At 48.2% G+C, this 26,231-nt stretch overlaps 14 protein-coding genes across 14 annotated transcripts; 8 read left to right on the top strand and 6 right to left on the bottom strand.

Annotated features, from left to right (window-relative positions):
• Positions 1-1,151: 1,151 nt before the first annotated feature.
• BT62DRAFT_908367 (NGG1p interacting factor 3) lies at positions 1,152-1,921 on the top strand (the record flags this gene model as incomplete). Its single annotated transcript, XM_043183705.1, has 4 exons — positions 1,152-1,449; positions 1,498-1,571; positions 1,764-1,811; positions 1,868-1,921. Coding segments are annotated over 4 exons (474 nt in total), but the record flags the coding sequence as incomplete, so codon positions are not given.
• Positions 1,922-2,675: 754 nt separating this feature from the next.
• Positions 2,676-4,719, top strand: BT62DRAFT_485031 (uncharacterized protein). Its single transcript, XM_043181127.1, has 8 exons — positions 2,676-2,977; positions 3,026-3,165; positions 3,217-3,358; positions 3,408-3,641; positions 3,689-3,871; positions 3,924-3,961; positions 4,011-4,081; positions 4,136-4,719. The coding sequence occupies exons 1-8, from the start codon at positions 2,804-2,806 to the stop codon at positions 4,393-4,395; spliced, it is 1,242 nt and encodes a 413-aa protein (XP_043034862.1). The 5' UTR covers positions 2,676-2,803; the 3' UTR covers positions 4,396-4,719.
• Positions 4,720-4,841: 122 nt separating this feature from the next.
• Positions 4,842-5,913, top strand: BT62DRAFT_937125 (uncharacterized protein). Its single transcript, XM_043187251.1, has 3 exons — positions 4,842-4,886; positions 4,937-5,524; positions 5,571-5,913. The coding sequence occupies exons 2-3, from the start codon at positions 5,107-5,109 to the stop codon at positions 5,852-5,854; spliced, it is 702 nt and encodes a 233-aa protein (XP_043034863.1). The 5' UTR covers positions 4,842-4,886; positions 4,937-5,106; the 3' UTR covers positions 5,855-5,913.
• A 210-nt stretch (positions 5,914-6,123) lies between these two features.
• BT62DRAFT_1011610 (uncharacterized protein) lies at positions 6,124-6,520 on the top strand (the record flags this gene model as incomplete). The annotated part of the gene is made up of 3 exons (XM_043177809.1): positions 6,124-6,218; positions 6,274-6,442; positions 6,497-6,520. The coding sequence occupies 3 exons, from the start codon at positions 6,124-6,126 to the stop codon at positions 6,518-6,520; spliced, it is 288 nt and encodes a 95-aa protein (XP_043034864.1).
• Positions 6,521-6,694: 174 nt separating this feature from the next.
• BT62DRAFT_485149 (uncharacterized protein) lies at positions 6,695-7,710 on the bottom strand. The gene is made up of 4 exons (XM_043181129.1): positions 7,235-7,710; positions 7,102-7,186; positions 7,002-7,043; positions 6,695-6,950 (listed from the first exon to the last, which is right to left on the bottom strand). The coding sequence occupies exons 1-4, from the start codon at positions 7,544-7,546 to the stop codon at positions 6,820-6,822; spliced, it is 570 nt and encodes a 189-aa protein (XP_043034865.1). The 5' UTR covers positions 7,547-7,710; the 3' UTR covers positions 6,695-6,819.
• Positions 7,711-8,442, bottom strand: BT62DRAFT_485090 (uncharacterized protein). Its single transcript, XM_043181128.1, has one exon. The coding sequence runs from the start codon at positions 8,242-8,244 to the stop codon at positions 7,876-7,878; it is 369 nt and encodes a 122-aa protein (XP_043034866.1). The 5' UTR covers positions 8,245-8,442; the 3' UTR covers positions 7,711-7,875.
• A 717-nt stretch (positions 8,443-9,159) lies between these two features.
• BT62DRAFT_1011612 (uncharacterized protein) lies at positions 9,160-10,858 on the top strand (the record flags this gene model as incomplete). Its single annotated transcript, XM_043177810.1, has 8 exons — positions 9,160-9,225; positions 9,291-9,318; positions 9,379-10,032; positions 10,073-10,336; positions 10,409-10,550; positions 10,605-10,664; positions 10,709-10,739; positions 10,811-10,858. 8 exons carry the CDS (start codon positions 9,160-9,162, stop codon positions 10,856-10,858), a joined length of 1,293 nt encoding a protein of 430 aa, XP_043034867.1.
• An 864-nt stretch (positions 10,859-11,722) lies between these two features.
• BT62DRAFT_1011613 (uncharacterized protein) lies at positions 11,723-12,403 on the bottom strand (the record flags this gene model as incomplete). The annotated part of the gene is made up of 5 exons (XM_043177811.1): positions 11,723-11,861; positions 11,918-11,991; positions 12,042-12,100; positions 12,161-12,307; positions 12,358-12,403. The coding sequence occupies 5 exons, from the start codon at positions 12,401-12,403 to the stop codon at positions 11,723-11,725; spliced, it is 465 nt and encodes a 154-aa protein (XP_043034868.1).
• A 167-nt stretch (positions 12,404-12,570) lies between these two features.
• On the bottom strand, positions 12,571-13,439 carry BT62DRAFT_1011614 (uncharacterized protein; the record flags this gene model as incomplete). The annotated part of the gene is made up of 3 exons (XM_043177812.1): positions 12,571-12,975; positions 13,049-13,068; positions 13,163-13,439. The coding sequence occupies 3 exons, from the start codon at positions 13,437-13,439 to the stop codon at positions 12,571-12,573; spliced, it is 702 nt and encodes a 233-aa protein (XP_043034869.1).
• BT62DRAFT_485188 (uncharacterized protein) lies at positions 13,215-14,804 on the top strand. The gene is made up of 3 exons (XM_043181130.1): positions 13,215-13,591; positions 13,647-14,215; positions 14,274-14,804. The coding sequence occupies exons 1-3, from the start codon at positions 13,496-13,498 to the stop codon at positions 14,713-14,715; spliced, it is 1,107 nt and encodes a 368-aa protein (XP_043034870.1). The 5' UTR covers positions 13,215-13,495; the 3' UTR covers positions 14,716-14,804.
• Positions 14,805-16,496: 1,692 nt separating this feature from the next.
• On the top strand, positions 16,497-18,242 carry BT62DRAFT_937134 (uncharacterized protein). The gene is made up of 2 exons (XM_043187252.1): positions 16,497-16,757; positions 16,812-18,242. Exon 2 carries the CDS (start codon positions 16,924-16,926, stop codon positions 18,217-18,219), a length of 1,296 nt encoding a protein of 431 aa, XP_043034871.1. The 5' UTR covers positions 16,497-16,757; positions 16,812-16,923; the 3' UTR covers positions 18,220-18,242.
• A 1,623-nt stretch (positions 18,243-19,865) lies between these two features.
• BT62DRAFT_937137 (uncharacterized protein) lies at positions 19,866-20,887 on the bottom strand. Its single transcript, XM_043187253.1, has 3 exons — positions 20,297-20,887; positions 20,011-20,238; positions 19,866-19,957 (listed from the first exon to the last, which is right to left on the bottom strand). The coding sequence occupies exons 1-3, from the start codon at positions 20,531-20,533 to the stop codon at positions 19,916-19,918; spliced, it is 507 nt and encodes a 168-aa protein (XP_043034872.1). The 5' UTR covers positions 20,534-20,887; the 3' UTR covers positions 19,866-19,915.
• Positions 20,888-21,847: 960 nt separating this feature from the next.
• On the top strand, positions 21,848-23,433 carry BT62DRAFT_485453 (NAD(P)-binding protein). Its single transcript, XM_043181131.1, has 9 exons — positions 21,848-21,857; positions 21,908-21,943; positions 21,993-22,146; positions 22,210-22,269; positions 22,321-22,572; positions 22,620-22,721; positions 22,771-22,968; positions 23,017-23,234; positions 23,289-23,433. The coding sequence occupies exons 4-8, from the start codon at positions 22,231-22,233 to the stop codon at positions 23,158-23,160; spliced, it is 735 nt and encodes a 244-aa protein (XP_043034873.1). The 5' UTR covers positions 21,848-21,857; positions 21,908-21,943; positions 21,993-22,146; positions 22,210-22,230; the 3' UTR covers positions 23,161-23,234; positions 23,289-23,433.
• A 737-nt stretch (positions 23,434-24,170) lies between these two features.
• BT62DRAFT_988945 (uncharacterized protein) lies at positions 24,171-25,496 on the bottom strand (the record flags this gene model as incomplete). Its single annotated transcript, XM_043190129.1, has 7 exons — positions 24,171-24,439; positions 24,641-24,686; positions 24,734-24,829; positions 24,887-24,895; positions 24,947-25,155; positions 25,203-25,277; positions 25,454-25,496. 7 exons carry the CDS (start codon positions 25,494-25,496, stop codon positions 24,171-24,173), a joined length of 747 nt encoding a protein of 248 aa, XP_043034874.1.
• Between the last annotated feature and the right edge of the window lie 735 nt (positions 25,497-26,231).

Raw genomic sequence — 26,231 nt, forward strand, 5'->3', positions numbered from 1 at the left:
TGTTGGAAATCCTCGGTGTTGCGCAGGGTAGACTCCAGGCTGGTAAGGCCAGATGGTATGAACTCCTTATTCTGCAGCTCCTACAGAGCTCGTATTTATACTCTCCAGGCTTGTATCTAGAATTTACTACAACTTTCTCTTTCTCTCGGGCTTACTCATCAAATCCTCGGCATGATGCCAGATTGCCCTTTCTAGAACTTTCCAGCAAAATCCCAACAGGGACTGTGACCTCTCTATCCATGTACGTTTGTGGCAAATGGAACGCTTGATTTTCCACTGGTGACAATATCAATGTCGAATACGCGTAAATGGGGGTACAAGATAGTATGGCCTTGAGAATCCAGGGGCCTGCTGAGCTAGAAACCAAAGTCGCAGCAAAAGGGTCATGCCGAAACGCATTCGGGGTAGATACAAGTCATGGCCGCTAAAGCAATGGAAATAGCATGAACTTTTCCAACATCTTCAAGGGAACTACAAACTTTTGTATTGGCACAATAGAAATCCAAGGTTGTCCACGTCCACGGTTGAAATATCTTGTCCCTCCAAATCACGTCAGATATCAGCCAATGCCAATCAAGAAGCTGGTGGCGCGCCACGTGAAGCAGCACCTGCTGTAGGACCTAGTCAGTCCTGGTCGCTCACTGCAAGAATGTAGTCATAGTCGCGCACCGAAGAAGGCCATGTGAAGCGAGTAGGACCGCCTCCTCAGGCTCTCACCATTGCCACCACCATCTAAGAATTCTTCCTGACGGTCTCTCAAGCTGAGGCTGCTGCTGCCTCACTGTCTATTCCTTTCGTCAAAACTGTATGCAATACCATGGAGAACATTGCTCCTCTCTGGCTGGCAGAAAAATGGGACAATGTAAGCGCGTTTCCAATATCTATATATCATTAAGGTTGGACTATTACTCGGTAGACTCCTTCGTTGAGTCTGAAATAATAGACTAGCCTCTCACCGGTGCTGCCAGAGTCCTCTCGCACAAACTAAAAGGCATCAATCGTGTCCCACTCACCATCGAGTATGTTCTTGACCACATCTTGTTCAATTCTCAACGTTCTCCAGCCTCACTCCCTCGGTCGTTGAGGAATCCATCACACTCAAGGCCTCAGTCATCGTCTCGTATTATCTGCTAATATTGAAGCCCTTCTGATCGCTTATGCTCACGAACCCTCTGCAAGCTTCTCTTCTCCACTGCGCGGTCCAGGGCATCTTGCTTTTCTCACTACATACGTCTTTGGACTCTGTCTGGAGAGGCATGAATGACTGGCTTTCCAAAGGGCTTGGTCCTGGCCAAATTAGTGCCTTGGTAAGTGAGAAATTTGATACGAGTGGGACGAGCGAAGGTGCAGAAGGACGGTTGGTCTTTCTAGATGAACCAGTGTTGGTGAAAGAGCTGGTGGATAGGGTGAAGTGGCATCTTGGCCTATCGCAGGGTGAAAAAAATTTCTGTTACTTGGTTGCCGTTCTCGTTGGCTGATGTATGCACTCAGTTCAAGTAGCATATCCCTCCGCCGTACTTAGTGACATTCGGACGGTGGCGATATGCGCTGGGTCAGGAGGATCTATGCTTGTATTGACAGAAGAATATATGTGAGTATCTCAGTCGGGCACAACGTGGGTGAAGCGACTGAGGCATACAGATAGGAACGGCTGGACTATATAGGTGATCGGGAAATGACAGGAGGTGTAAGTATATATAAGGCAAATAGAGCGAGTGATCAAAAAGTAAGATAAGATGAAACGTACGGATATCCTCCAACAGCTTGTTGGACGCGATGCGGATGTTTATTTCACTGGGGAGATGTCGCATGTTTGTCTTTCTTTCATATTCTGGTTACTACCAGCGTACTGACGCGTCGACGACAGCATGAAGTCTTCGCATCAGTCTCTGCTGGGAAGCATGTCATTTTGTGTGAATGACCCCGATACAAGTGATAGAGACGCGACTACAACAGGGTATCGAGCTTTCTTCAATGACAGCCCACCAGCCCGTCATCAATAAACTGCCCATTCACATCGTCATGGCACGAATACGGACATACGTGCAACATGTTTTGAACTCCGCTCCACGCAGGACGGTCCGACGATTCAGAGCGTCAGCGAGGAGAGGATATCACAGGATATCACTAAGATGAATGGGAACGAGACTAGATAAGGTCTGCTTACAGCTCTAATGGGCCGCAGGGATCCAGTTAGAAAGAATCGCCTACTTCGACGCTTTGATGTTCTGATCTGCTCTTGGATCCGATGTTTTGTACGAGGTCTTACGGCGGCGTTATTGTATAGCCTCCAGAACCGAGAATCAGCGGGCACTTGCTTAGAATATTGCCCGTGTTGAGCGAGATGATGCCCGGCGAGACGAGTGCCGGTCGCTGGATGGGCTAGGATGGCCGTTTCGATGCTAAAACGAAGAATGAACAAGACCGAATGATTTTCGAGAAACTTGGAAGCACAGCTAAGTAACAGGCGAGCAGAGGCTTACAGAAAAATTCGATCACGTATTAGTTGGATGACGAAAAGGAGAATGCCTATCTATGAGACTCAAATAGACCAAGTCCGAGGATAATGTGGTGTCGTCGAGAAGCAGTAGGCATGGACTTAAGTCATGCGATATTGGATGCTTATTCTTCTGGCGCAGGCTCACCCAAAAAAACCGGTAGACGAGATCGCCTTACTTGCACCCAACGGCATCAGCATCGCCATGTTCCTGTGCAAGAATAAGACTTTTACCATTCTCACAACAACTCCAATCATGTAATCCTGTAACACTTATTGGTTCCGCAACGGTATATAAAGGTGTGCATGCTGACATGCCAAGTAGCACTCATCTGCACGCTTTCTCATTCCATCGCCATGTCTGGTATCGATGCATGTATCAAGGTCGCACAGTTGACCGCTGCAGCAGGCGAAATGGCTCCGTTTCCCTTTATCAAAGGTGCTGCCGAATGTGTGGTCCTCGTACTCGAGTCCATCAGGGTATACCATCATTTTTTTTCCTAGTGTACATGTTAACGAGATCTGCAGGGCGTCTCGAAGAATAAGAAGGATATGCAAGAATTGGCTGAAAGTATCGTCGCTATACTGGTTGATATAAGGGACACCATCATCGAACATGGTCCGACTAGTGCCACGCGTTTTCAGACGATCTGCGTCGAGTATCAGACGTGAGTTGACCCACATGATCTATCTGTACTTCTCACGCAATCTATGCGCAGGCGTATAACTGATCTCCTTTCCGAGCTGAACAGCAAACGCAGGTTTCCACAGGGAATCTGGAAATACTTGAGAGCCACGAAGGTCTCGGATGATATCAACGATTTACAGCAGCGAGTACGGGCGATTCAGAAGTCCTTCCTGGTGGGTGGCTTGCTATCATTACTATAGTCCACTTCTGAACTGGCAGCAGGTCCGTACGGCGACCATGACACAACTAGCCGTCTCCGATGTTCAGGATCAAGTTGCCGCAGGATTCAGCACTCTGACTGGTTCCGTTGAGGCGTCGGAGAGGCAAATCACATCAACCATCAAGGAAAATATCGACGAGATACGCACCTTGGGTGCTCGGCAAAGCGAAAACATGGAAAATCTTTCGACAAGATTACTACAGGCTTCTCATCAACGGGGTCTTTATAAGGGGCTGGTATGCAACCTCCAATCATTCCGCCCTTGGTATTTCAACCTTTGCAGGTCTGGGATTTCATTCCAGGCGACATCCGCATAATCAAGCCAGTAACTCGTTCATTAGGAAGCTATTGTACAACTCGTACTGTTACATACAAGGACAGCTATGGCACCGTCGAGAACAGCGATACATGGAAGATCATTCGCGAATACCAAGCTCTTGGTGATAACGGAGAGGATGCGATGAAAGTGAGTGCATAACACCATATGTCATCGGCAAAGTCCACATGCCTTTATCTAGCAACTTGATAAAGCCCTCGACATCTTCATGAAACTAAAGTTCGGCTCTCCATATCTGTGCAGCTGGCTAAAAACCCACGTTGTAAAGGAGACACCCAAACGTTGCCCAGATCTTTGGTGTATGCAGGTCACCTAATCTTCCGGTGATCATATTCCATGGTGAGAATGCTGTTGTTTCCGTTTTCTTCCGCTGCAGCTAACTCCCACGGGTAGGCACAACAAGAGTCCCTTTCAGCCATTATCAACATAACTTGACTGCGAAGCGGTTCCTACCATTCTATTATGAGTTGGTAAAGTGTATCCTCTGTGTTCTGAGTAAAGCAGCTGACCTCCGGGTGCCTGTAGATTCAAGATCTACGGGTATGTCTGGCAAGAGTTCCATGGGCTACAGTTCAAGAACTATTCTTACAGTCGGTCTTGAAATTTTGGCCACGTTCTCTCTCGCGTACGTGCACCACATATCCCGTCAGTAGTTTCGTGAATGATTTTCCTGTGTACTAAACGTTTTGAAGGATGAGAATGCACTCTATGTCAATGAGTATGACAAAATTGTATTTGGAGACCTACCTTATAGCTATTACGATCTCAACTTGTTCTATTTGTCTTTAACCGGAGCCAGAATGTTGCACGTCCTCTTTGCTTACAATACACGCGACTTGATCGAACAGAGTCGAAGCAGGAGATGGATGTGGCGAAGCGGAGGTTTACGAGATCATTATGACGCTATTGAGTTTCTTTATATGCGAGGTTGCCCAGACGAGGAGCAGTCGGACGAGGAGCACCCCTATGCGCAGGGCAGTGTAGTAATCAATCCTTCGTATCATGTGAAGGAACTCTTGGGACTAGATTCACCCCGAGCCCAGGAAACTTTAGTTGGGAGACTGTGGCCTTCGCCGCTTGAGTGGAAGTGGGAGGTACGCTTGCTAGGAGTGGAAAACGAACAGGGTTTTTTATCATTGGACAAGTTCGTCGTTCAGTTGAGCTTTTTCGATCTTACTGATTGTTGACTGCCAGCGGGTCGGTCACGATGTCCATTAAGCCTTCATCGTTCCATAACCTTTGCATTTCTATCTATGTGCGTTCGGGGGCTGGGATTATGCAATCGTGGATCGCACGGGCTTCCAAGATGTATTTATATCTTCGCTCCATAGGCTATGGAGATGATGTTGGCTTAGATATCATAGATGGTGGGCATCTGGTTCCGTGAAACAACTGCTGACTGGTGTACATATGTAGGTATGATCTTCACCGTTTATCCAAAGGACAGGGACAGCCCTTGTCACCTCTGCAATCTGACGAACGATCATCACGCGCTCTCCTTGTCGGTAACCGCCCCCATTGTCGATTATCAGACCAACATGATTAAATCCTTCCCCGTCATCTCTTGTCTCCGAGCCTGCGGCATGGATTCGGTTGAGGCAGATGTTCCTCTCCGGGTTCGCAGGCACCTTACACGACGCCCATTTCAGTTGCATAAAACGGTGGTTTTGACCATACCCAAGTTGAATGCCGAGTACGGATTCGACCCCGGGCGCGAAGGTGCTGATGTATGCGAGCATTTTGGGTGGCCACTCCTTCAGATCCTTGACCCTTCCACGGGAGGTGGGTAGTTCTTTCTGCGCAGCGGGTATCTTGCTAAGGAACACAGAATGGACGTCAAATGGGGCCGCATCCCAGTCCTCCGGGCCTGCGCCAGTCGTATCGGACAATACGCCAGATCAGACGTTGAATGAAGAGCCCGACTCTATACCGTGCGGTACGGACGTGGCCATGGGAAACATCAAGGAAGCGCAAGCTGGCGAGGCTCCGACCAAGACAGAGATCGTTCCCGTTGTGCAGCATGATATCAGCACACGGTTGCTCATCGTCATATTCATCGCTATTGGCATTCAAGTTATTCTAACTCTGTCATCCTTTCATAACTACTTGTAGATATAGATCTGATAATTCGTCGTATAGTCTTTTGGCTTCAGTAGAACTTTATAACTTGCATTTCTCATATACAATTTTAGAGGTTGCGGCTTATATCTTCCCACGTCAAAGATTCATCTGCAGTTCCATGATCAAGCCTCTGCGACGCTTCGACCTCTAATTGCTAAAAGTTGTCAAACGCATAGAGCCTTTCGTTGTTCTTCTGGTTCAGCAGGTTTCAAAAAAGTCACACTAAAACTAAATGACGTAACTGCATCTACAGCCTCAACATGGATGATGAGGAGCTCTCGTGGACGTCAGCTTATGAAGAGCGCCTACGAGCAGCCGTGCAGGATATACAACTAGGAAGGGTCCGACCTAGTTGGTTCGAGCTCGTCAAGGATTCAACGAAACCCAGAGCAACTCAATCTCAATCTTAGTGACTGGGAGGACTGGATGTGGGAAATCGGCTTCCCACCTCCCTCCGCACCTCCCCCTCTCCCCGAGTATGTTCCCTGCACACCCTCAGGCACGTTCTCTTTTCGCTCTGCCTGCCTGCTGACTTCCAATTTGATTACACTATGCAGCCGCGTATACAACAGTCATGTTGTATGGGATTTTGCTACCTGAGTGAAGTCCGGTTCAGCTAACACGAACGAACAGAAACAAGGGGAAATCCTTACCTAGTACAATGTCCTATTGCTTAGCCATGCCTGGTCATAGATTTGCCATCAGCATGAAATAAGGAGCTGAGATGGGCACCTTGCCTTGTTGTCTCTCAAGGTTCTTTCAAGGAACCCTATACAAGCTTGGGCTGGTAGTAGAAAAGAACAGAAATCAAGCACACGTACCATGGTGGCATGGCATACTCAGTAGCTCCCCAAACAACGATACTCGACAACCCAGTTCGGCAGATCAAAGGGTCTACAGAGCATTCCAACACGCGCCATGAGTAATTTTCATGCCAAATTCAGGCCTATCGGGTGTTAATCGCCCCCATCGATGTCTAGGTTTGGTAAACCCCGTTCTGAAAAGATGGCGTGAGCGGGAGCATTGTGATCAGGAAGATTGCATGCCATTGGATATGGTACTGGTTGTGCATGCTTTGACAACGAGCCTAGGAGAAGTTGAGGAAAATGAGAGAAATCTCAAATGTTCGTACACGCACCTCTAGCCCTACATACCCATAGAGACATTGAAGATTTGGGCTCTATTGGGGGAAATGTCGTGAGAAAAGGGCACAAGAAATGATAATAAAAAAAGTTTACCTTGGTCCTCTTCTCCTTCTCCGTCCAGTCCACACGTGTCCACGCCGTTGCCGTGACCATTCCGGAGGAAGTGTGAAGATGACAGCTGCAAAACTGAGGTAAGTGATGGAAAAGATATCAAGGATTCACTCACCATTCGAGGAAGCACCTTGCACCTCCAATGGAAGTCAAGGGAAAAATCATCAATCATCAGACCTGCTCTAAAAACAAGTACGTTTTGAATCACGAGACCGCGGCATGTCAAAGACACGAGCGGGATGACAGATGTCATAATCTCGAAGCCAGACACAGTGACAGCATCTAGGTGGTCCTTTAAAGTCACGATGATAAGCAAAGATGAGGAAGAAAGAAGAGCAAATGATGAGAATGGGTTGGGATGAGGTATTCCAGGGATGATGATGCCCACTCGCAGATCCAAAGCGAGTTCACTCGCTCGCTGAATCATTCGTCTATCGTGACCTTCCTCCCCAGCTCCAGCATCCACAATCTCCTCCACTGATACACCTTCTCCCTCGCCCTGTCCAGTCTGTATCCATAACTCTCTCAAACATCACCATACGGTAGCCCTCTGGCATACTCTCCACACAGGTCCACAGGCTGGTCGTAGGGGTAGTCTGACATCGCGAATGGCGTGACATTCTTCTTCCAGCCTCCATTCTTCGGACGCAGCAGAACTCTCCTCATGAAGCGCATATCGGCACCCACTTTAACGATATCCCTCCACTCCTTGTCAGGACAACCAGGCTGTCTGATGCATGCAACGTCCAAAATCGATTACAACAGCAGATCTATCCAAGCCCCGTAAAACGACGTTGCCGATGTGAATGTCGTTATACAGTACGTGGTTCTCTGCCTCGGTACCACGGAACGCGTCCAGCAACGGTTGGAGATGGTCTTGGCATCTTCGTGGGACACGTCAATACCGGATTTGACTTGCTCCATGTTTGAGCCTAGTATGCACTCCGAAGCGAGGCCTCGAATAGTATCGGTGATGGCGTAGAGGGGCGTGTAGGCGATGGGAAGACGAACGACACCGTGCAGGTGAAGGATGGCAGTCCCTTGCAGGCGCCACAAAAGACGATATGCCGCCAGCTCTGTATCGTACTCATGCGATTTCCACAGCCAGGTAGAAACTTCCCACATCCAATCCTCCCAATCCTTCCTTTCTCAGGCCAGTTTGGGTTGCCGTAGTATCGTATGAGCTTGAACTAGTTGACTATGGCCCTGGACTGGACATCGCGTACGGCATCTCGAGCTTCGATAGCTGATGTCCATTGTATGTCCGAGCTAATCTCTGCACTGCGATATCCCAGTCTGCGATCGGCTAGCTCGAGAATGAATGGCGTGCTGCCGGACGGGTGCTGAACGAGGAGAATGACTGCACAGGTGGTGGCTGGAAGTGCTTGATGACTATAGCAGTGAAAGGCTGCAGAGCTACTTGCTTGGAACAGTAGGTGAAGCTTTGCCCTAGGTAGATACAAGTCGTTGGCGCTGGAACAAAGCAAATAAATATGATTTTTCAAACTGCTTCAATGGAATGACGAACTTTGTATTGGCGCGATAGAAATACAACGTCGTCCACGCTCCGAGTCGCGTCAGATACGGCATACATTGGATAACGAAGTTAAGTGGTAAGAGTCGAGTCTACTATATGAAGCAAATCTGAGGACTTGTTCGTTGCCCACTGCCAGGGCGTCGTGGTTGTGCTCCAATGAAGGCCACGTGGGGGGCAAGTAGATATTATTAAATAAATATTTATCAACTATTCCTCTAACAATACCACCACCGTCTGAGCATTCTTCCTGACGTTCTCTCAAGTCCAAGCTACCTCAGTGTCTATCCCTTTCGCCAAAACTGTATCATTGCTCCCTCCGACCGCCAGAACAACGGGACAACAACCTGTTCTCAAGTCCATATCACCAAAGGTCGGTACATTCCTTTGTTGAATCCGGAATAATAGACTAGCGTCTCACCGGCATCTCCAGAGTCCCCTTCGCACAAACTAAAAGGCGTCAATCGCGTTGTACTCAATCGACCCAACCTGGACATTTCCCGAATATGAATTGGACTGACCATGAAACGGCTCCAGACTTTACCCCGACCATCTTTTGTATTCCCGAGGCCGTTTTTCATATGTAGCACACATATAAACTCACCGACCTGCCACCGGCGCTTGACATTGTCAGCAGTCACAAAGCAACTTCACTCGCCACAAAGGTACGTCAACAATAAATATTTTATTAACTTATAGCTTGCATTTCTTACATTCAATTTTAGAAGTAATAACTTGTATCCCCCTGGGACAAGAGTCCACGACATTTCGACCTCTGGTTGCTAAAATCGTCAAACGGCTGGAGCCTTTCACATCCTCCGTCCTTCTCATTCAACAGGTTTCCGACGGCAAACAATTTATGCTAAAGCTAAATGACCGTAGACTGGGCCATCGTCACAGCCTCGATATGGAGGATGGCGAGTTCCCGTGGACGACGGCCCTTGAAGAGCATCTACGAGCAGCCGTGCAGAACATACAACTCGGAACGACCACCAACTGGTTCGACCTCGTCAAGGATTGGAAGCACCCTGCCCAACCTGATCTGGATGACTGGGAGGACTGGATGTGGGAGATATTGACATGGACTTCGAGAATGGAAGAACATCAAACCGAGGTGAAGGCATATCGTTTATTACGCCGACTACAGGGTCGTCTCATTCTCCGCTTCTACGGTCTCGTTCATCTCCCTATTTCTTCCTCCCAGCCTCTTCACCCAATCTCGAATTACATTCCCTGCCTCATTATCGAGGACATCCAAGGTGTGAGCATGGGCTCGCTCAAACCCGGTGTTGATATCCCTCGACCGGAGGCAGAGGCGCTTGCTGACCGTGTTATGGACGCCTTCCGGACGATGAAGGCGGGACTCGGACAGGTCCCCGGTCCTTATTGACTTTGAATGGGCCTTGACGAGGGAACCAGGGATGAGTGATGAGGAGTGGGAGAATTCGGTTTCAGGGTCTCAGAACACGCGCTTTCCGCGTAGGGTTCTTATGAGTAAAGATCATGGGGTGTGGAGAAGGAAGGGGATGCCGCTGCCGATGAATTACTATTATTCTGCGCTAATGTGGAACGAATACGTCGAGAACCAGCCTGAGGATTATTGCAGACAGACGTTCGAGAGGGTCCCGGGTACGGATTGGGAAGGTGCAAGAGAAGAAGTACTGCAGTGGCGCGTCAAGCCGGGTATTCAGTGCAGAGATGACTAGGCGTTTAAGGTGGGTTCACTTCAGAGTCATTCATACATCATGCTGACAGAGCTCAAAGGCGTTCGGTGGGGACCTTGCATGTCACGCGTATCAAACGTTGTTTCCCAATGTCGAGGGTCAGCCATGACTAGGACTCGTGAAAAAGACGCATCGTCTCATTTACGCGCTATGTCCACGGAATTACAACCTTTGTTGGTTCTCAACGGCATCATGTCTCCATGACTACAACGATTATCATATGGCAGGTCTTTGGCATTCAACGAATGCGTGGAAAGTATGCTTGAAGACTTCCGTAGAGCGAGAAAGTGAGCCAGTGGCGTATCAAGCTAGGCGTTCGTTCAAGTTGTAGGCCTTGGTACGACTTCGCTCAGACGGCGCACGTAAACGATTTTATAGACTAATGTAGCACCGAGCCTTGATCTGCAAATACAATTGGTCGCAGGGGTGATAGTCCCAGTCCGTGGATGCGTTTAGGAGGCGGATAGGTCTTATCAGCTAGTCGTGCCGTACTCGGGTTGCTCCGTCAATGGACTCAGAGGCATCGTTGTAGTATTATCGTCTTTCTTTTCGAGTTTGCAGATTTGGAGGCATGGCAGTAAGTGTTTGAAAGCAGCATGGAATGGTTATAAGTGTCTCAAAAGTATGTATCGGTGTCTGTCTCTTTTCAGTCAATGTGATCCTCTAGCAATGAAAACAACTTACGTTGCAGAGCTGAGGACGTGCATAGTTCCCGCTGAGTTCTTTGATAAGAGTAAAGGAAACAAGACGTCTGAGGCGATATAGAAGATCAGAAGATATATCGAAGGGGAGACCTAGGATGCAGACAAGTCTGGCTCATGTTAAAAAATGCTCGACCATCTGGAAGAGCAGAACTCATGAACATACGGTCAAGCGAGAAAAGGTGCTAAGCCCTTGCTCGTGCTGACATTGGTGCCGTATGCTCGTGTTGTGCCATCACATCAATAATCGACGATAATCCCAAGGTATTTAGCTGCTTGTGCCAAGAGCCACGGCATCTGAAGTAGGCGCGATTTACAGTCCAATGTCGGTGAGGAAAATGTAGTGGATACAGAGTTGAACGTTGTAAGACCAGTCACTGGCGCTGACTCATCTTGACTTCTCTCCATCACCTTCGTGCCGTTCTTGGTTGTCGTGTTCTGCATACAAGAATTGGTCCTTATTTCTGAACAAATAGGTCAAATAATGGTGCTAGGGCGCGGGTTGGCGTTGACGGAGGACATATATATGCTGAGAATTCGTTATACGCTATGATGTTCGCCTTTACTATCCTCTTCTTTCAGGCCCACTAGCGTGATAACATCAAGGCAGACCGCTCCATACTCTTTGTCTCTTTTCCTTGGATTCAGCAGTGGTGGTATAGATTGCGAAGTGATTCGACGATTCCTTCTTGGCCTGAGAAGATACTTGCATGAGGGTTTTCGTTGAAGGCCTCAGCAGTGGAATCAATGTATGCACCGTCCTTCAGCTCCTCCGCCCTATTCCTGTGCAGTGGGAGCAAACATATACCCATAGGTATCCCTCGTAATCCATGTTCTACAGATTCGGAACATCATCTAATGAAGTTAATGACTGTAGGTCCCGGAAGGTGATTGTCGATGGAACATAGCGAATCTAGGAGGGCGATGTTCCGTGCCTCATCGTCCTCGCTAGACCATCTGAACCGGAGTCGATGGTATGCCTGCCTGGATTTCTATGACGAAAGACGGATCCGTAGGCGCTCCTTTCGTTCATACGTATCGTCACTGAGTATGAGCGGTATCTTCAGGGTTGCCGAACGCACGCTCATGACAAGGTTTTAAAAAAAGGATGACAGGTGGAATAGGCGATATCGGCCCAGACGAAGCGGGTCCCGAACTTTGCTTAGGTTTTTGAACAAAACCAGTTGGACTGGCTCGTTCGAGCTCCAGAGGGGAAGGATTCACAGCCACTATGTATGTTCAGATACGAAGGAACCCACATCGCGTCACCCTTCTCTACCTTGCACGCGGTCACTTGATTTTCGGTACGGAGGTGGAAAGGTCATGGGATTGCAGGTTCGCATCAAGAGTGAACCTCAGTCCCAAGCATCGGGCTAGCCAGCATCACGCGTTCCAAGGATCGGCAGCTACTCCGACTTGCTACTTGTGCGATCGATCTATGCTGACAGACAGCAGAACGAGACGCTGCGGTCATATGCGATCCTCCTAGGTCCTAGTCGCCAATGACTAAACGCTGGCAATGCATATAGGCAAGATGTCGAAAGAACGTTGAATAACGGTCGACATGGCATTTGTCTGCGAAAACAGTATGAAACAGGCAGCCTCGCTCTCTTGCCTTGGACTTGCCGATGAAAATATGCTTATCCTGTTTTGGTTTGGGGCAATAGATGCTCAAGGACCAACAGAGCAGCCCTCGAGTAACGGTGCGACTGTCGTTCGTCATTGCTCCGAAATAATAGTCAGCCTCGGTCATCGGACATACATCGACAATGTCATGCATGGACAGACCTTGTCCGTTCCGGGAGACAAGGATCTGTGGTTGGGCTGACTTGCCCGTCCTCTGATCGATATGCATGTACGGACTACTGGGCAATGTGCTGTGGTCCACAGACAATCCCTGATGTCGTGATCATCAACCATAGGCAGAATGTCGACGTCGAATATGTATGAAGGTGTTAGGATATTAAAACGACAGTCGTTGCGACATTGCCTAAGACGGTCGTCAGACGCGCTGTCTGATGGTTGCTTTGGCTTGTGAAAGAGGACATGCTTCTCCGGTTTGGTTCAGTGGGGTCGAAGCGCACGAGGTCTGGCAGATAGATGATGAGGAGAAAGGTTTGGCGGCCATCGAAGAGCGGCAATGACTACTTTCAGAGATTTTGGCGCTGTCCTGGGATACCGGCTTTTGTGTGATGATAAGATCCGACGTTGGTGGTCTTCGCTGCTAGGAGTGGCAAGAGATCCGGGAAATCGGCGGTAAAATCCTGAGTGTCGCCATTGATATTTATGCGAAGCGGAAGGCTCTGAGGTGGAGATATCACGACAAAAGAGCAATATGGTGACACGAAGACGCTTGCGCATCGTTTCTTCTCTGGTAGAGAAGATCTGATGATTGTCGGGGGATTTCCCAGAGAGAGATGACCAGCGTTGAGGATAACGAGTATCTTTTGGCAAAAGGTACCACCGGGAGCATGATTGTGTCCGCCACGGATTTGTTTTGGTTATTTTCCAAGGTGGGATTCACGTGGCTTTCTGCTTTGTTCATTCCTCAACTTTGTTAGTCTTTAGCACGTCAAGCCAATGCACATCTCCGGGCTAACGTTGAAGTTGAAGCTCAGGCTTCGAGCCTTATTCAGGAGGGCGAAACGTCGAAGCAAGCCTTGTCCTGTCTCCTTACTCACCTTGCCCAAAGAGCTAATCCAGGAGGTCTCGTATTTCGTGAGCTCTTTCATCTCGCCACCAGCATGCCACCTCATTAAACTCCTTCAGCTGTCTGGACATGACCAGAAGGCGCTCCGCTCGACATGCCATCATGCAGATAATGTTCTCCGTAGTACCGTCCTCTCAGCCCTCGTTGTCAACATCTTCCTCCCTTTAACCAATCTCGACCAGGATCTCCTCGAATATCTAGCTAGTGGACCTGCAGGCTACGTCCATAGACTGAGAATTTGTATATGGAGCTCGTATTCCGAGCAACGTGCCCTGCCTGACTGCGGCGTGGTTGAAGGCGGCCATTTCAAAGCCAAGCCCCGGTCGAGACATCCACGTCTCCAGACGAAAGTCAACACAGAAGCGTTTCGCGCTCTTTATAATACGGTGTTGGCATCGTTAACTAACTTGCAGATATTCACGTTGTGGTAAGTTCAGCCAAACCTCTAAAGAGAGTCTGCCACTAATTTTTCCCTTCAATTATAGTACCAGCAATGGATCTCGTAAAGCCCCGCCATTCTTCTTCGAAGACACGTTAAATTGGTTGATGAAGCGACCTATCCTCGAACTGCACCTGACCCACCCCGAGTTCACGATACCTTATTTCTCCCATCTCTCCCGGTTTCGCAATATCCGCAGCGGATCAGTGGGACCGAAGCACCACAGGCCTAGTAGTCTCCGGTATAGAGCGTGTTTTCCCTATCAAATCGACCGGAAGTACAGCGCTTCGTCATCTCTCGTTGCGGGAAGGCAGTATCATCGCAGCCCCTCATATTTTCCATCACCTACGCGGCCTCAAGTCACTCCAGATATCCAACATCGATCTCTACCATTCCTCGGCAGGCTTCTGGATGGAGCTCGCTCAACAGGAGATACACATACCCTCCATTACCCTGAGGACCCGCAGTGTGCCTTCCGCAGTTATTGACTATCTTGTCACCAATGAGGGAATGATCGAGTTGGCGTTTGAAGCGGAGAGCAATAGTAGAAGCATGGTGAAGCGAGTGTTGAGTGAGGTGGTGCCGCGTCACTCCGGGACTCTGGAGGTTCTGCAGCTGACGTCGTGCTGAGGGTGCCATTGGATTTTTGGCTCTCAGCCTGAGCATATGACAGGTGTGTCCCAATGTACGAAGCTCCGCATTTTGGGTATCGTGGTGGAAGGAAATAGAGATTTTACAGTGTGTATCATTTCCGCCCATCATCATATGCAAGTCTTATCCTTCTGATAGGGCCCTGTTTTGCACCTGCTGAAAGCCCTGCCAATTCTTCAAACCCTGCGGCTGGTCGCTCACACAAATGATTTTACTCCCGTGGTCAAGCGGATTGAATGCATACGTGTATTATTGATGCATGTTCATGTCATTGTGTCCGTTTCGTATCAGGTGCACATCAAGTTCATGGCTGGGAAATCTGGGTGGGATTTCGATGATGAGGAAATGGATGTGCTATGTGATGATCTATAGTATTTGGATGCATGATGTGTCTGTAGAACTGAATGAAGGATGTGAATTATCAGTCCTTGTTGGATCTACTACCAGCCTTTGTAGTAGATCCAACAAGCACTGACAAATTCACATCCTTCATTCAGTTCTACAGACACATGAATTTCTCAGTGCTTGTTAGATCTACTACAGAAACTGTGAACCAGCCTTTGTTAGTTGTTCTTAGCATTAATGTCAAGCTATTCATTACTTCCATGACTGTTCATTCTCTCAATGCCTACTTGCTGAATAAATGAAGGAATAACTCCAGCTGCAGAGTAACACCAACCCAGTGGAAGTGGATCTACTGAAGGTTCACTGTCTGAGGCCAAATGCAGACTGGGAGAACTTCAAATGAGGAGGTTTCTCTCTAGAGTAGTAGGCAATGTCTTTTGGCAAAGGAATCACATTTAGACATAGTCCTAATACTTGTGCAACATGATCATGTGAGAAATAAAGCTATAGTTGAAATAACACAGTATAACGATGTAGTCTAGCAAGTTGTTGCTAATCGTAGTTGATTAACGGCGGTGGAGACCCATCCGAGGATGGACAGTGAAAGCAAATAGTAAGTGGCACCACAGTGAGCCGGTTTATCCAGCTTTCAATTCATTGTGATCTGGTTAATGGGTTGCATATTTAGTGCACATGATCACTTTTGAGAATTCATGACCTGAAGGAAAGCATTATGGAGCACCAGGTGAAAATCAACACTCACTGCCCATAATGGAGTGCTTTTTGAAGTACTTACTAGAGCCATTAGTAAAGCATAGAATAAGTACGCATGACATTTGTTCAAGGATCTACAACTTACTTTTCCCCTAAGGTGAATGTTATGTTGACAGACTGTGTGAGGATCCTCAAAAGAGGAAAAAGTAAACAAACTGCATCGCGGAAAACAACAGTAGGAGTCATGGAAACCGGCGGGTTAACCCAGGGCCGTAGCGCCGATCACCACGTGCAGTCACGTCACCTTGCTCCGATCGTGACTTATAAACTTGAACCACGACGCTCATGCCACTACGGATCTCCATTTACTTGTACATCAACAACCGTGTCTCTGAAGGAACTACCTTTGTGGAAGTTTCGGATGGTGCTTCATGCGCTGATTTAAGGAAAGCGTTTGCTGCCGAAAAGCAGATCCCTGAGGATAATATATTACTGTGGAAGGTACTGTTGTCTTTGCTGTTGTTGTTCATGTTGTTCATGCTCCAAAAGCCACGTGAACATCTAATACAGAACCGTAGAGGCTCTGCTGACTTGCGGGGCCGACTGCTGGATAGCGGTTGTCGACTGGACGTATTTTGTGACGAAATAATAGACACGGAATTAGTCCGCGATGTGTTGCCTACGAGTAATCACCATCGTCAGGCGGCACTAATTGCTCTTGTTGCTCAGATTACACCTACGAAACAGACCGCGATGTTGCCAGACAAAATGTAAGGCGAGCTCGAAGAGCAACATGGTATCCTTGGGGAGCTGGGGAAAAGTGTGTCGGTCTTTGCTGTCTCGCAACATGCTCTGACTAACCCTACACACGCAGAACTCTACATCGCCGTCAAAAATTTACGACGTGGTAACTCCATCCAAAAGCGCTAAATCAACGAACTACTTCAACCACCAAGACGGCGTGACACCGATCCTCGACGGTCGTTATGGCCTTCGGCGGACGCCAATCCCTCCTCCGACCGAACTCTATCATCGCATCATTGCTTCTTTCCAGGCTTGCATTCGCGACGAGTCCTTGCACGTTCCAGCTCATGAGGACTCCCTCTCAGATATCGACCGATGAGTTCGAGCGTGAGGATCCCACCAGGAATATTTTGTCGCAACTGCTCAACCGTCCAGTTTTCCAATTGCTCAACCCCAAGACGGATTCAGGCTACATTTTGCAATTCCAACGTAGATCTCCCCCCGCGGTAGCGGCTGGTGTCATATGCGAAGAAATGGAAGAATTAGGTTGGAGCGGCGAAGGTTCCATTCAAGGCTCTTTCTCGTATGCTCAGTACTGGACGCAGAAAGACATCCAAGCTTGTGGCTTATCTTCTGTTCATCTCCGTGCTGATGTATCACTTCTCCAGCGCGAACATTTTTTCAAAGCATGCTGCTACCCTTCGTTCATTGTCTCCATTGCAGGACCTTGGATTGTCATTCTAGGCGCTGTCTTCCCGACTCCGCCAATCGTCCAGCGTTTGACCGACTATCTATGGCTTGGCAACAGTCGTTCTAATGACGACCATGCTCTTCGCCTCGCTCACGTTTTTCAGTCTCTGAGATTAGCTGTCGACGACCTTGAGAAGTACTACCAGGAGCTTGGACTCTCAGACTCCCATTCCCTACAGGCCACTCGCTACTTTCCCGACATAACCGAATACGACGACAACACGAAAGTCGTCAGATTCCAATACCTTCAGCCCCTGGAAATAGATGAGTCGTGCATGACGTTCCTCGCGAAGCTCGACGAGGCGCATGGAGAGGAACAGGTCGTTGTAAATTTTGTTGAGCGATGCGGTGCCGAGGCCCACAGGCTGTTAGCGAGTAAAGGGAAGGCGCCAGCACTAAAGTATTGCGGTCCGATTTCCAGTGATGGCAAGTACTGGTATGGATCCCTTCAAATGGTCGTTATGGAGTCCCTCCGCGGCCCGACGGTAGCACAGAAGTACGAAGAGAGCATTGCGGAGACAGTGCGCGAAGCGGTTCGAGGCGCTGTTCGAATTCTTCACGACCAGTCACTCGTTCATGGAGATATTCGCACGCCAAATATTGTGATCGTTGATGGTGCGGGAGATGAAGGGGAGAGGATGAGGATCATCGATTTTGACTGGGCAGGTGAGCAAGGCAAAGTAAGATATCCGCTGCATCTCAGCAACTATATACGGAACACACTGGGAGTCAAAGACTGTGATATTATTACATTTCAGCATGACATGACGATGGTGGATGCGTTATAGTCATTTCTGCATGTTGTTTATTGTTACTACCATCGAACTTGAACGGTTGGAGCAATCACGAAACAAGGAGTATAAAGAAGAGTTCTATTTCATCAACACTCCTGTAGATCGTGGCGGGAATTTATCTTCCGATAAGTACCTTGCTGATGACTTGGACTGCTTGGAATGTACTATTGTACAACTAGCTCGCTAGGTTATCACATTAGGTGAGTGTCAGGTTTCTTCGCTCTCGATGGGAACAGCTTCGGCGCTGGCCTGTTCAGCGCGCCATAACGCCCGAGACGGTCGTCATTCAACCTTTCTACACTGTTTCAATGCCCGTATCCTTGTCAGGCATATACCAGGTACTTAACGAATATCCCAGCTTATGTACGGGATTATGACTGACAGTTTTGTGGGAGGGGCGGTGAGGCCGATCCTAATGTCTATGCGTGCTTAGTTCCTACCGTCCAAGCTGAAGAAATTACCTCTCGCATAGGAAGTTTCCAAGGAAATGTGAAGGTCCACCTCGTATGTTCTCTGATTCTTTAGCAGTGTCCCTTCCAATGTCTCACAAGCCAGAGAATAACTTGAAGGACTTCTTCAAGGTCACCGTGTTCGGTCTTCATTATGTCTACTCCAGGGTGCCGACGAGGCGTCTACGAGCGGCATAAGAGCATTTACGATAGTTACTAGAAGGTGGGAGTATCATTATGCGCGGGATCATGGCATGTATCTTTGTGACAGGCATCGGAGTCTTATGAGGAGAATTCTGAAGGATCCTGACAATGGAGTATGGAAGAGGACGGTGATGCCGTATGAAATGTCGGACCCGCACTATAAGAAGCCTTTGACATTTAACGAATATGTGGAAAGCATACCTGAAGAATTTCGAAGGATGTCGTTCGACAGAGTGTTGGATACAGACTGGAAAGGGGCGAGAGAGAAAGTGTACCAGTGGCATATCAGGTCCGGAGTTCGTTGTACGCCCATCTACGACTACGACTAAAACTAGTGGGCGCGACTCCGCTTGCATAAGCGACCAGCCTACATCATTGTCGATGCTGTGGTTACCGTCGGCTATCGCGGTATAGAGCGACGTGTTCAATGTCCCCGCCATTTTTCTTTGTTCCATTGGCGCAAACTAGCTCATTACCTGATACTTCGGCTCTGGTGCAGTCTCAAATGTATTGGTCACTTAGCTCCGTTGCATCCAATTCAGATTTCCCCACTCCAGGCCGCAAAAGCGGAAGAAGGGTGTCTCTTCTTGGCTTCAGAATTGTGCCATATCTTCTCGGCTGCTTGAAATTTGTTAGGGGCCCCCAGTCTATACTGAAGGTGTATTCTGGGCTCGCCGCATGTGTCCTGTTTCCGTTTTGATGCCACATTCAGTTTATCATCCTCCCCTCGTAGCCAGTCTCATCAAGAATAATTTAATTCCTCAAGGGCTGCATATGTTCCCCATCTGAAATCGGCATGATAGTAGTCATTGATCGTAACAGTGAGATCATCATTAATATTTACCAACAACCCTCATGGCGGGTTGACAGGTGCTAATGCCTGAATATTACCCATAATGGCATGGCCAATGGGTAGGAGGCCACGGTCCGAATATCCCGTAACACATGGCTCTAAGACTTTCTGGCGCCGCCATTGGCGCAGTTTGACTATTTTCTCCGCATCATGCTTCGTTATCTGACTCGATATACAAGGCTCTTCACGCAAGCCAACCATGAATTTCGATAGCACCGGTTACGAGGTACGCTAATGCAGTTCTTACTGAAACACCCGTGCTGATTTTCGTTATGCCAGAGGGGAAGAACTGTATCTCCCTGGAACGAAGCTCCAGCTCCAATTCCAACCTGAAGGCTCCAAGACATTCGCACCTCTCGCAGCCACAGTGGTCAAACGCTTCGAGCCCATCACAATCGGCACTGTCCTTCTAGTCCAGCGACACGCCAATGATGAAAAGTTTATCCCAAAGCTGGCGGACCGCAAACTGGGGTATCGTGGCAATAACGACGACGTGGATACGGTGCCGTGCGTCGTCCGTGATATTCAGGCGGGCGTAAAACCAAACTGGTTCGAATTCATCCAGGATTCTGACAACCAACCCAGCGATGAGCTTTGGGAGGATTGGATGTGGGAGGTCGACACTTGGCTTGGGAAGATGGGGTGCTACGACAAGGAGCTCACTGCGTATCGTCTTTTGCATCGACTGCAGGGCCGGTACATTCCCCGTCTTTTTGGCGTCGTTCGTCTTGGCATCACCTGTGAGTCTACTCCCCTCCATCCCATCACCGATCCCAGAAATCTTCTTTTCTCTTCTCCCCATTAACTGGGCGAGTCACTTCTGGAATCAACTGGCAATAGGGTGGCATCCTCTCGACGGTTTATGTAAAGGAAAATCTTCTTTTTGAAGTTCGACCATCATGACTTATGACTATATGAAACCGCGATTAATCAATTTGTCGCCAGTCTTCTCTCCTCACAAGGATTTTCTTTTACCGTCGCGCAGCTATCTTTCCTACTCCTGGTCATTTCCAATCATCGTCATTTGCAACAGCAAGCAAGGCGAGAGTCCAACAGAAGTACGTACATCCATACGTTAAATCTCGTTGCTTACCTTGATTTGACTTTAGTGACAACTTCTACCAACCCGGAACAAGAGTTGACCCCTAATTTCGAGCCCCAGCCTCTGCTACATTCACACCTCTGTCAGCCACAATTATAAAACGCTTTGAACCTTTCACATGCGCAGTCGTGTTTCTAGTTCAGCACCCTTCGAATAGCAGACCATTTATACTAAAGCTCGCCGATAGGAGGCTAGGCTATCGCAGAGGCCTGTTTGGCGACTCTGTGCCGTGGACACCTACCATTGAGTCTCGCCTCCGAGGTGCCGTTCGCAATATCCAGACGACTGTGGGCCTGGACTGGTTTCAGCTCTTAGAGAGCTACAACAACCCTGATGCTCCTCCAATCAGGACCTGGGAGATTGGATGTGGGAAATGTCGACTTGGTTTTGGAAGTCGGATTTACACAGTACGGAGCTCCTTGCATGCCAGTATTTGCATCGCTTACAAGGACGCTACATCCCCGTCTTTACGGTGTGGTTCATCTTTCCATCGCGTCCGACTCCTCGCCTCTCCACCCCGCAACTGATTATGTCCAGGTCATTTCTCTCGAGTATATCTCCGAGGTAAGCATGGATGGCCTCAAACCTGGCGTTGACATACCCCGGCGGGAGGCCGAAGATGTATCCTGCCGGGTGCTGGATGCTTTTCGCGTGATCCAGGTGGAGAATTGCGTTCTAATGACCTCCATAACGGAAACGTTATCTTGCGGGACCGGGATAGGACACCTGTCATCATTGACTTTGGACTTGCTATCATCAGGAAACCCGAATGGAGCTTCGAGAAATGGATGACTACTGTTCAGGGAGGGCCTGATACTAGGTTTATGCGGAGAGATTTGGTGGACTCGGATAATGGGGGATGGAAAAGGGATGTGACACCTTTTGAGATGTCGAGCGTTCACTACGAAAGTTCTTGCGAATTTAACTCATACGTTGAAAGTCTGGATGTGGATTATCGGAGAGCGACATCTGATGAAGTCCTGGATACGAAATGGGAAGGTGCGAAAGAGTGTGTATATCGGTGGCGAGTAAAACTTGGTGTTCGCTGTAGGCTTGGTATGACTAGAAGCCCAGGATAACTTGAAGGCCGAAATCGTGGTTCATCTTGAGGCATGTATACTTACATTTCACTCGGTAGGTAAACTAATACCCTCTGTAGGCATAGATCAGCGAAAAATTCAGAAGCCCAGGATGTATGTAGTAAGCAAAGAGCCTTATTCAATTGCATTCCATGAGATTTCTGGGCCCAGAATCTTGGAGATGCGCAGGTGCATGCGACGGGAGTGGGTGCCGGCAGGCTAACAGTCGGGCCGGTAAGATGATTGCTCTTACCAAATTCTTACCAAGCTATTTGTTCATATCATCTTCTTATACAGTGACAACAGAAATATTCCCGCATGTCTCTCAAAATTGTAATCGTTGGTGGCCATGGAAATGTACGTTTCTTGGAAGCTACAGTCGGACTAACCTGAACATTTAATTTGGAGGTGTCCCTCCGACTTGCTCGCCTCCTTGTAGCCGCAAAGCATACGGTCATCTCACTCATCAGAAATCCAGATCAAGAGGGTGATATTGAGGACACTGGCGCAACGCCTCAAGTATTATCTCTTGAGGACTCGTCGACCTTAGATTTTGCCAAGGCTTTCGAAGGAAAAGATATTGTTTACTGGTCTGCGGGTGCTGGTGGAAAAGGTGGCGAGGAGAGGACCAAGAAGGTCGACTATGAGGGTGCTATAAAGGTTCGATAATCTACAGTCATTTCGATACATTCCTGATCGATGCTCAGGTCTTCGATGCCATCGAGGCAGTCCAAGGACCGAAGCCGCGGTTGATTTATGTATCGGCTATCGACCTTCGTGATAGAAACTCCCCACCACCAGCGCATTATGTACGTTTGTTTGGATGCTTTCTACTACCGTCTAACACGTGCATATCAGAATGAGGCTGACATCGTGCTTTCGGAGCGTGTGCATAAAGTCATACCCGCTTATATGCACTGGAAATACGAAGCCGAGAAAGTGCTGGTGGCGCGCACCACGTTCAGCTGGACAAGCCTCAGACCAGGAGGTTTGACCAATGACACTGGTACTGGCAAAGCAGCCCTAGGCAAGACTCACCTGTCACCCACCGTTTCGGTATATCTTCTGCTGCTTACCCTGGATCTGATCTGATGATATTGGCAGAGGGATGATGTTGCGAAAGTTTTATTCCTGTTGGCCACTCGACAAGATGCTAACGGCATTGGGATTGACATAGTCGGCGGGGAGAATCCTGTCGAAGACGAGCTGGACTCTGCAATTAAGCAGCTGCAAACGGAGGCAGCTTGATTCACTTGAAGCGAAATCAAAAAGTGTATTTTTACGATTTGTTCCCCGCGTGATCAACATCATTGAATGCGGAGGTAAGTGTGGGTCGCTGATGACGAGCATATGACGAGTCATCTCTGTTGCGTCAGCAAACAAAAGGATTTCATATACAGGAACAAGTATTCCTTCAAGTTACTTTGATGGTTGAGAATGCTCCGGAGTTCGCCATCTCCGCCGCCTCTGATTTGACCGTCGACTCGCTTGCGCAAGATGTGATGTCATCAATGCGCCCATAATGGATTGCTGACTGCCTGCATCATTCACGACTTACCGCTTGGATACAGGCCATGGCTACTTCTCATTCAAAGAACCTCTTAGTGACGAACTTCATTCCCCAAACTAATACTACTGTGACTCCACTCTCGGCTACCTTAAAGCGATACACTAAAGCCAACCTATTTGGCAAGAAGTCAGGATATGTGCTTGTTTTTGTGCACGGTGTAGGTTTTCGTGAGTAGTGTACAACTTAATTCGAGTATTTATGCCTTGCTTCGGCACGTTTTCTTCTAGATGAAAAACAGTGGGAACCTGAGGGCAGGAACTTCGGTTTATAACACTCATTGTAAAGACAGGACATTGGTGAGCCCACCGAGTTTTGTTGAAGGTGTAGGAAAACCATTGACGACAGACAGGTGGTGCAAGAGGCGCCGAAACAAATGGCGGAAGCGTTATGAAAGGTCCTGTCTTGTCCCATTCCTTTGCACAAACTGTACCAATGTTCCTCCAACATGTCAATTACTAGTTGAATTCCGAAATGATTCTCATCTTTGTGTGGGCTGTTTCTACGATAGTACGAATACCGAACACTACGTCGTTCTTTAGTCCTTACCTATCATATCAACTTCACGACGAAATTCTGGCAATTCTATTTAACTAAGCTGGGACGACATGAGATCAAAGATATCTCTGCTTTGACAGTTCCACGATGCAAGAGCATCGCCTAATAATAAATACTCCGTAACGCCGGATATCTAGGTCGCCTTCAATTTATCATCGTCTCCCTCCTCGTGCCGCTTTGTCCAGTCAAACATAGGCTTCAAAGCCTCGATATGCCAAGAATCAATGGCCTCAAGCGCGGCCTTCCCCCAGTTGAAGCTATCATGCTCATCAATCGATGACGGACCATCAACGAAAACAACGATATGTTCATTGACAGGGTCAATGAATCCTTCGTAAACCCCCTTCTTGATCAGTTGCCTGAGAGGTTCGTAGAACAATCGGACATTCAAAAGGACGACGGCTGGAACAACAGGAATTCAGAGTTACATGAAGGGAAGAACATCTTCTCGCTCGAAGAGATGGATCGTGGAATTGAAGGGCTTCGCTGGGGAAGAAGCTTTCTCGAGATTCCGAGAGCGCTTTCACTCAGACAAAAATCTCCCATGAAAGGAATCGCACCTGCTAGTTCCGGAGATGCCGTCAAGTAGAAAAAATGACTTACGTTTTTTGTGGATGCCAAGTTGAGTCCAAGTTGCGACCTCCATAACCTAAAGACAGGCTGAGAAAAGGAACCTTGAAATTACGTGGGGCTTGCCTCTTCAAACGTCCCGAACCCACCGGGCAACGCGACAAATCCTCCAACGCGTCTCGCCATCTCGACCTTTCGCTCGTGCATGGACTCCACAACGATCTTCGGACGAGTGAAATGATTCAATCAATCCGCAAGACATCGATGTTGAAAACTTACTGTTTCGATCTAAAATGGATCTATCAGCATTGCAAGCGAAGAATGAGAAGATAGGCGCACCCGGTCGTTCTGTTCGTCAGGTATGACCACCAACGTCGTCGGATCAGATTTGTTCCCTTCACCTCCCCCCGCGACCATTGCGAAAGGTACGATACCCGTTACCCTGCCACCGTTCTCGGCTACGGCGTTAGACACAGCACCCATGATACCCTTTTGGCCTCCGCCATAGACCAAGGGCCTTTGGAATCGCGCCAGAGCCTTTCCGAGTGCTGGAACATTCGTTAACGAGATAATCTATGGGCTGATGAGCACTCACAGTCAGCGGCATGTACGAATGCGGGCTGATTCCCTAATTTAGATCCACAATAGACGGCGATGGCTCTATTCGACACTATATCACGACGAGAATATCAGATAGATGCGAAAGGCATGCTTTTAAAAAAACACTTACTTTTCACTCTTGATGTGTGGGTGGTGTGGATCGTGATGGTACGAACAAGGAATGGGATCCTAGTTTTTTTTGGCGGAAATATTAATAAGCTGAAGCGTCGGAACCAGGGGAGCTACGATGGTCGGCTGGAATTTTCGAATGGCGATTCAAGCAGTTCATTGAATGTGGAAAATAGTTTTCGGTCACTCATAGTATAATGCCGAATATATAAAAATGTCACAAAATAAAAAAGAGGTTATCCATACTCACGTTTATTACCTTTGTGCTTTGTGGTAGCCGAGGAACCTGGATAGTTGTCGCAAACTCAGTACCGAACGGTGCACGTGGTCGAAGCTAGACCATCAGAAATGATTTATAAATTAATTTCCTTTTCTGCCATTCACTTACGGATCACTAGCACTGCTGATGAATGTTGAACTTGAACTTGCGTTGAACACTCCCTCTTGTTCGCGGTTGCTGTCTATTTGCTCAGGAGCTTTCTGGAGATGGGAAAACGGGAACTGAGCGGAGACAGTTCTGACCGTCTCGGGCTAGTGTGAAATGGTTTTTCATCTGGCTAACTGCTCTGTCACTTGCTTAATATTTTCTCTCAGCGTTATTAAAGTAGTACGACGAGATCTTAGAAGCCCTCGGCCAAAATAGAGTCGAAAAAGTTATCCCTTATGTCCGTGCGGAAGCAGCCGAACATGTATGTGGGACATTGCACGTTCTCGTACTCAGGCACCAACCCCTGCTCATCTTAACGCAGGATCCTATATTCAACAGCCTCAGCTCATTGGCCCTCTTGAACTTTGCTTCAATCTGAAAAGGAACGGAGTAGATATCAGAGTGGATAAATCTGTCGGATACGAACTCCCAACATTTATCAGTACGTTGGTCGTAGTTTGGAGCACG

This window comes from Guyanagaster necrorhizus, assembly GCF_019112545.1.
Source record: "Guyanagaster necrorhizus MCA 3950 unplaced genomic scaffold BT62scaffold_38, whole genome shotgun sequence".
Classification (NCBI taxonomy): Eukaryota; Fungi; Basidiomycota; class Agaricomycetes; order Agaricales; family Physalacriaceae; genus Guyanagaster; species Guyanagaster necrorhizus.

Coding starts and splice junctions, on each gene's coding strand:
- BT62DRAFT_485031 (XM_043181127.1), top strand. CDS start 2,804: ATGCTGACATGCCAAGTAGCACTCATCTGCACGCTTTCTCATTCCATC. Junction 3,166..3,216: donor ATCTGCGTCGAGTATCAGAC/GTGAGTTGACCC, acceptor ATCTATGCGCAG/GCGTATAACTGATCTCCTTT. Junction 3,642..3,688: donor GGGGTCTTTATAAGGGGCTG/GTATGCAACCTC, acceptor CAACCTTTGCAG/GTCTGGGATTTCATTCCAGG.
- BT62DRAFT_937125 (XM_043187251.1), top strand. CDS start 5,107: ATGGTGGGCATCTGGTTCCGTGAAACAACTGCTGACTGGTGTACATAT. Junction 5,525..5,570: donor CCTTGACCCTTCCACGGGAG/GTGGGTAGTTCT, acceptor TAAGGAACACAG/AATGGACGTCAAATGGGGCC.
- BT62DRAFT_485149 (XM_043181129.1), bottom strand. CDS start 7,546: ATGATTCAGCGAGCGAGTGAACTCGCTTTGGATCTGCGAGTGGGCATC. Junction 7,187..7,234: donor GCAAGGTGCTTCCTCGAATG/GTGAGTGAATCC, acceptor TCAGTTTTGCAG/CTGTCATCTTCACACTTCCT. Junction 6,951..7,001: donor ATGGGTATGTAGGGCTAGAG/GTGCGTGTACGA, acceptor AACTTCTCCTAG/GCTCGTTGTCAAAGCATGCA.
- BT62DRAFT_485090 (XM_043181128.1), bottom strand. CDS start 8,244: ATGTGGGAAGTTTCTACCTGGCTGTGGAAATCGCATGAGTACGATACA.
- BT62DRAFT_485188 (XM_043181130.1), top strand. CDS start 13,496: ATGACCAGCGTTGAGGATAACGAGTATCTTTTGGCAAAAGGTACCACC. Junction 13,592..13,646: donor TGTTTTGGTTATTTTCCAAG/GTGGGATTCACG, acceptor GTTAGTCTTTAG/CACGTCAAGCCAATGCACAT. Junction 14,216..14,273: donor TTGCAGATATTCACGTTGTG/GTAAGTTCAGCC, acceptor CTTCAATTATAG/TACCAGCAATGGATCTCGTA.
- BT62DRAFT_937134 (XM_043187252.1), top strand. CDS start 16,924: ATGGCCTTCGGCGGACGCCAATCCCTCCTCCGACCGAACTCTATCATC.
- BT62DRAFT_937137 (XM_043187253.1), bottom strand. CDS start 20,533: ATGGGGAGAAGAGAAAAGAAGATTTCTGGGATCGGTGATGGGATGGAG. Junction 20,239..20,296: donor CTGGGTTGGTTGTCAGAATC/CTGGATGAATTC, acceptor CGGACGACGCAC/GGCACCGTATCCACGTCGTC. Junction 19,958..20,010: donor GGAGATACAGTTCTTCCCCT/CTGGCATAACGA, acceptor GCATTAGCGTAC/CTCGTAACCGGTGCTATCGA.
- BT62DRAFT_485453 (XM_043181131.1), top strand. CDS start 22,231: ATGTCTCTCAAAATTGTAATCGTTGGTGGCCATGGAAAT. Junction 22,270..22,320: donor TCGTTGGTGGCCATGGAAAT/GTACGTTTCTTG, acceptor TTTAATTTGGAG/GTGTCCCTCCGACTTGCTCG. Junction 22,969..23,016: donor ACCTGTCACCCACCGTTTCG/GTATATCTTCTG, acceptor TGATATTGGCAG/AGGGATGATGTTGCGAAAGT.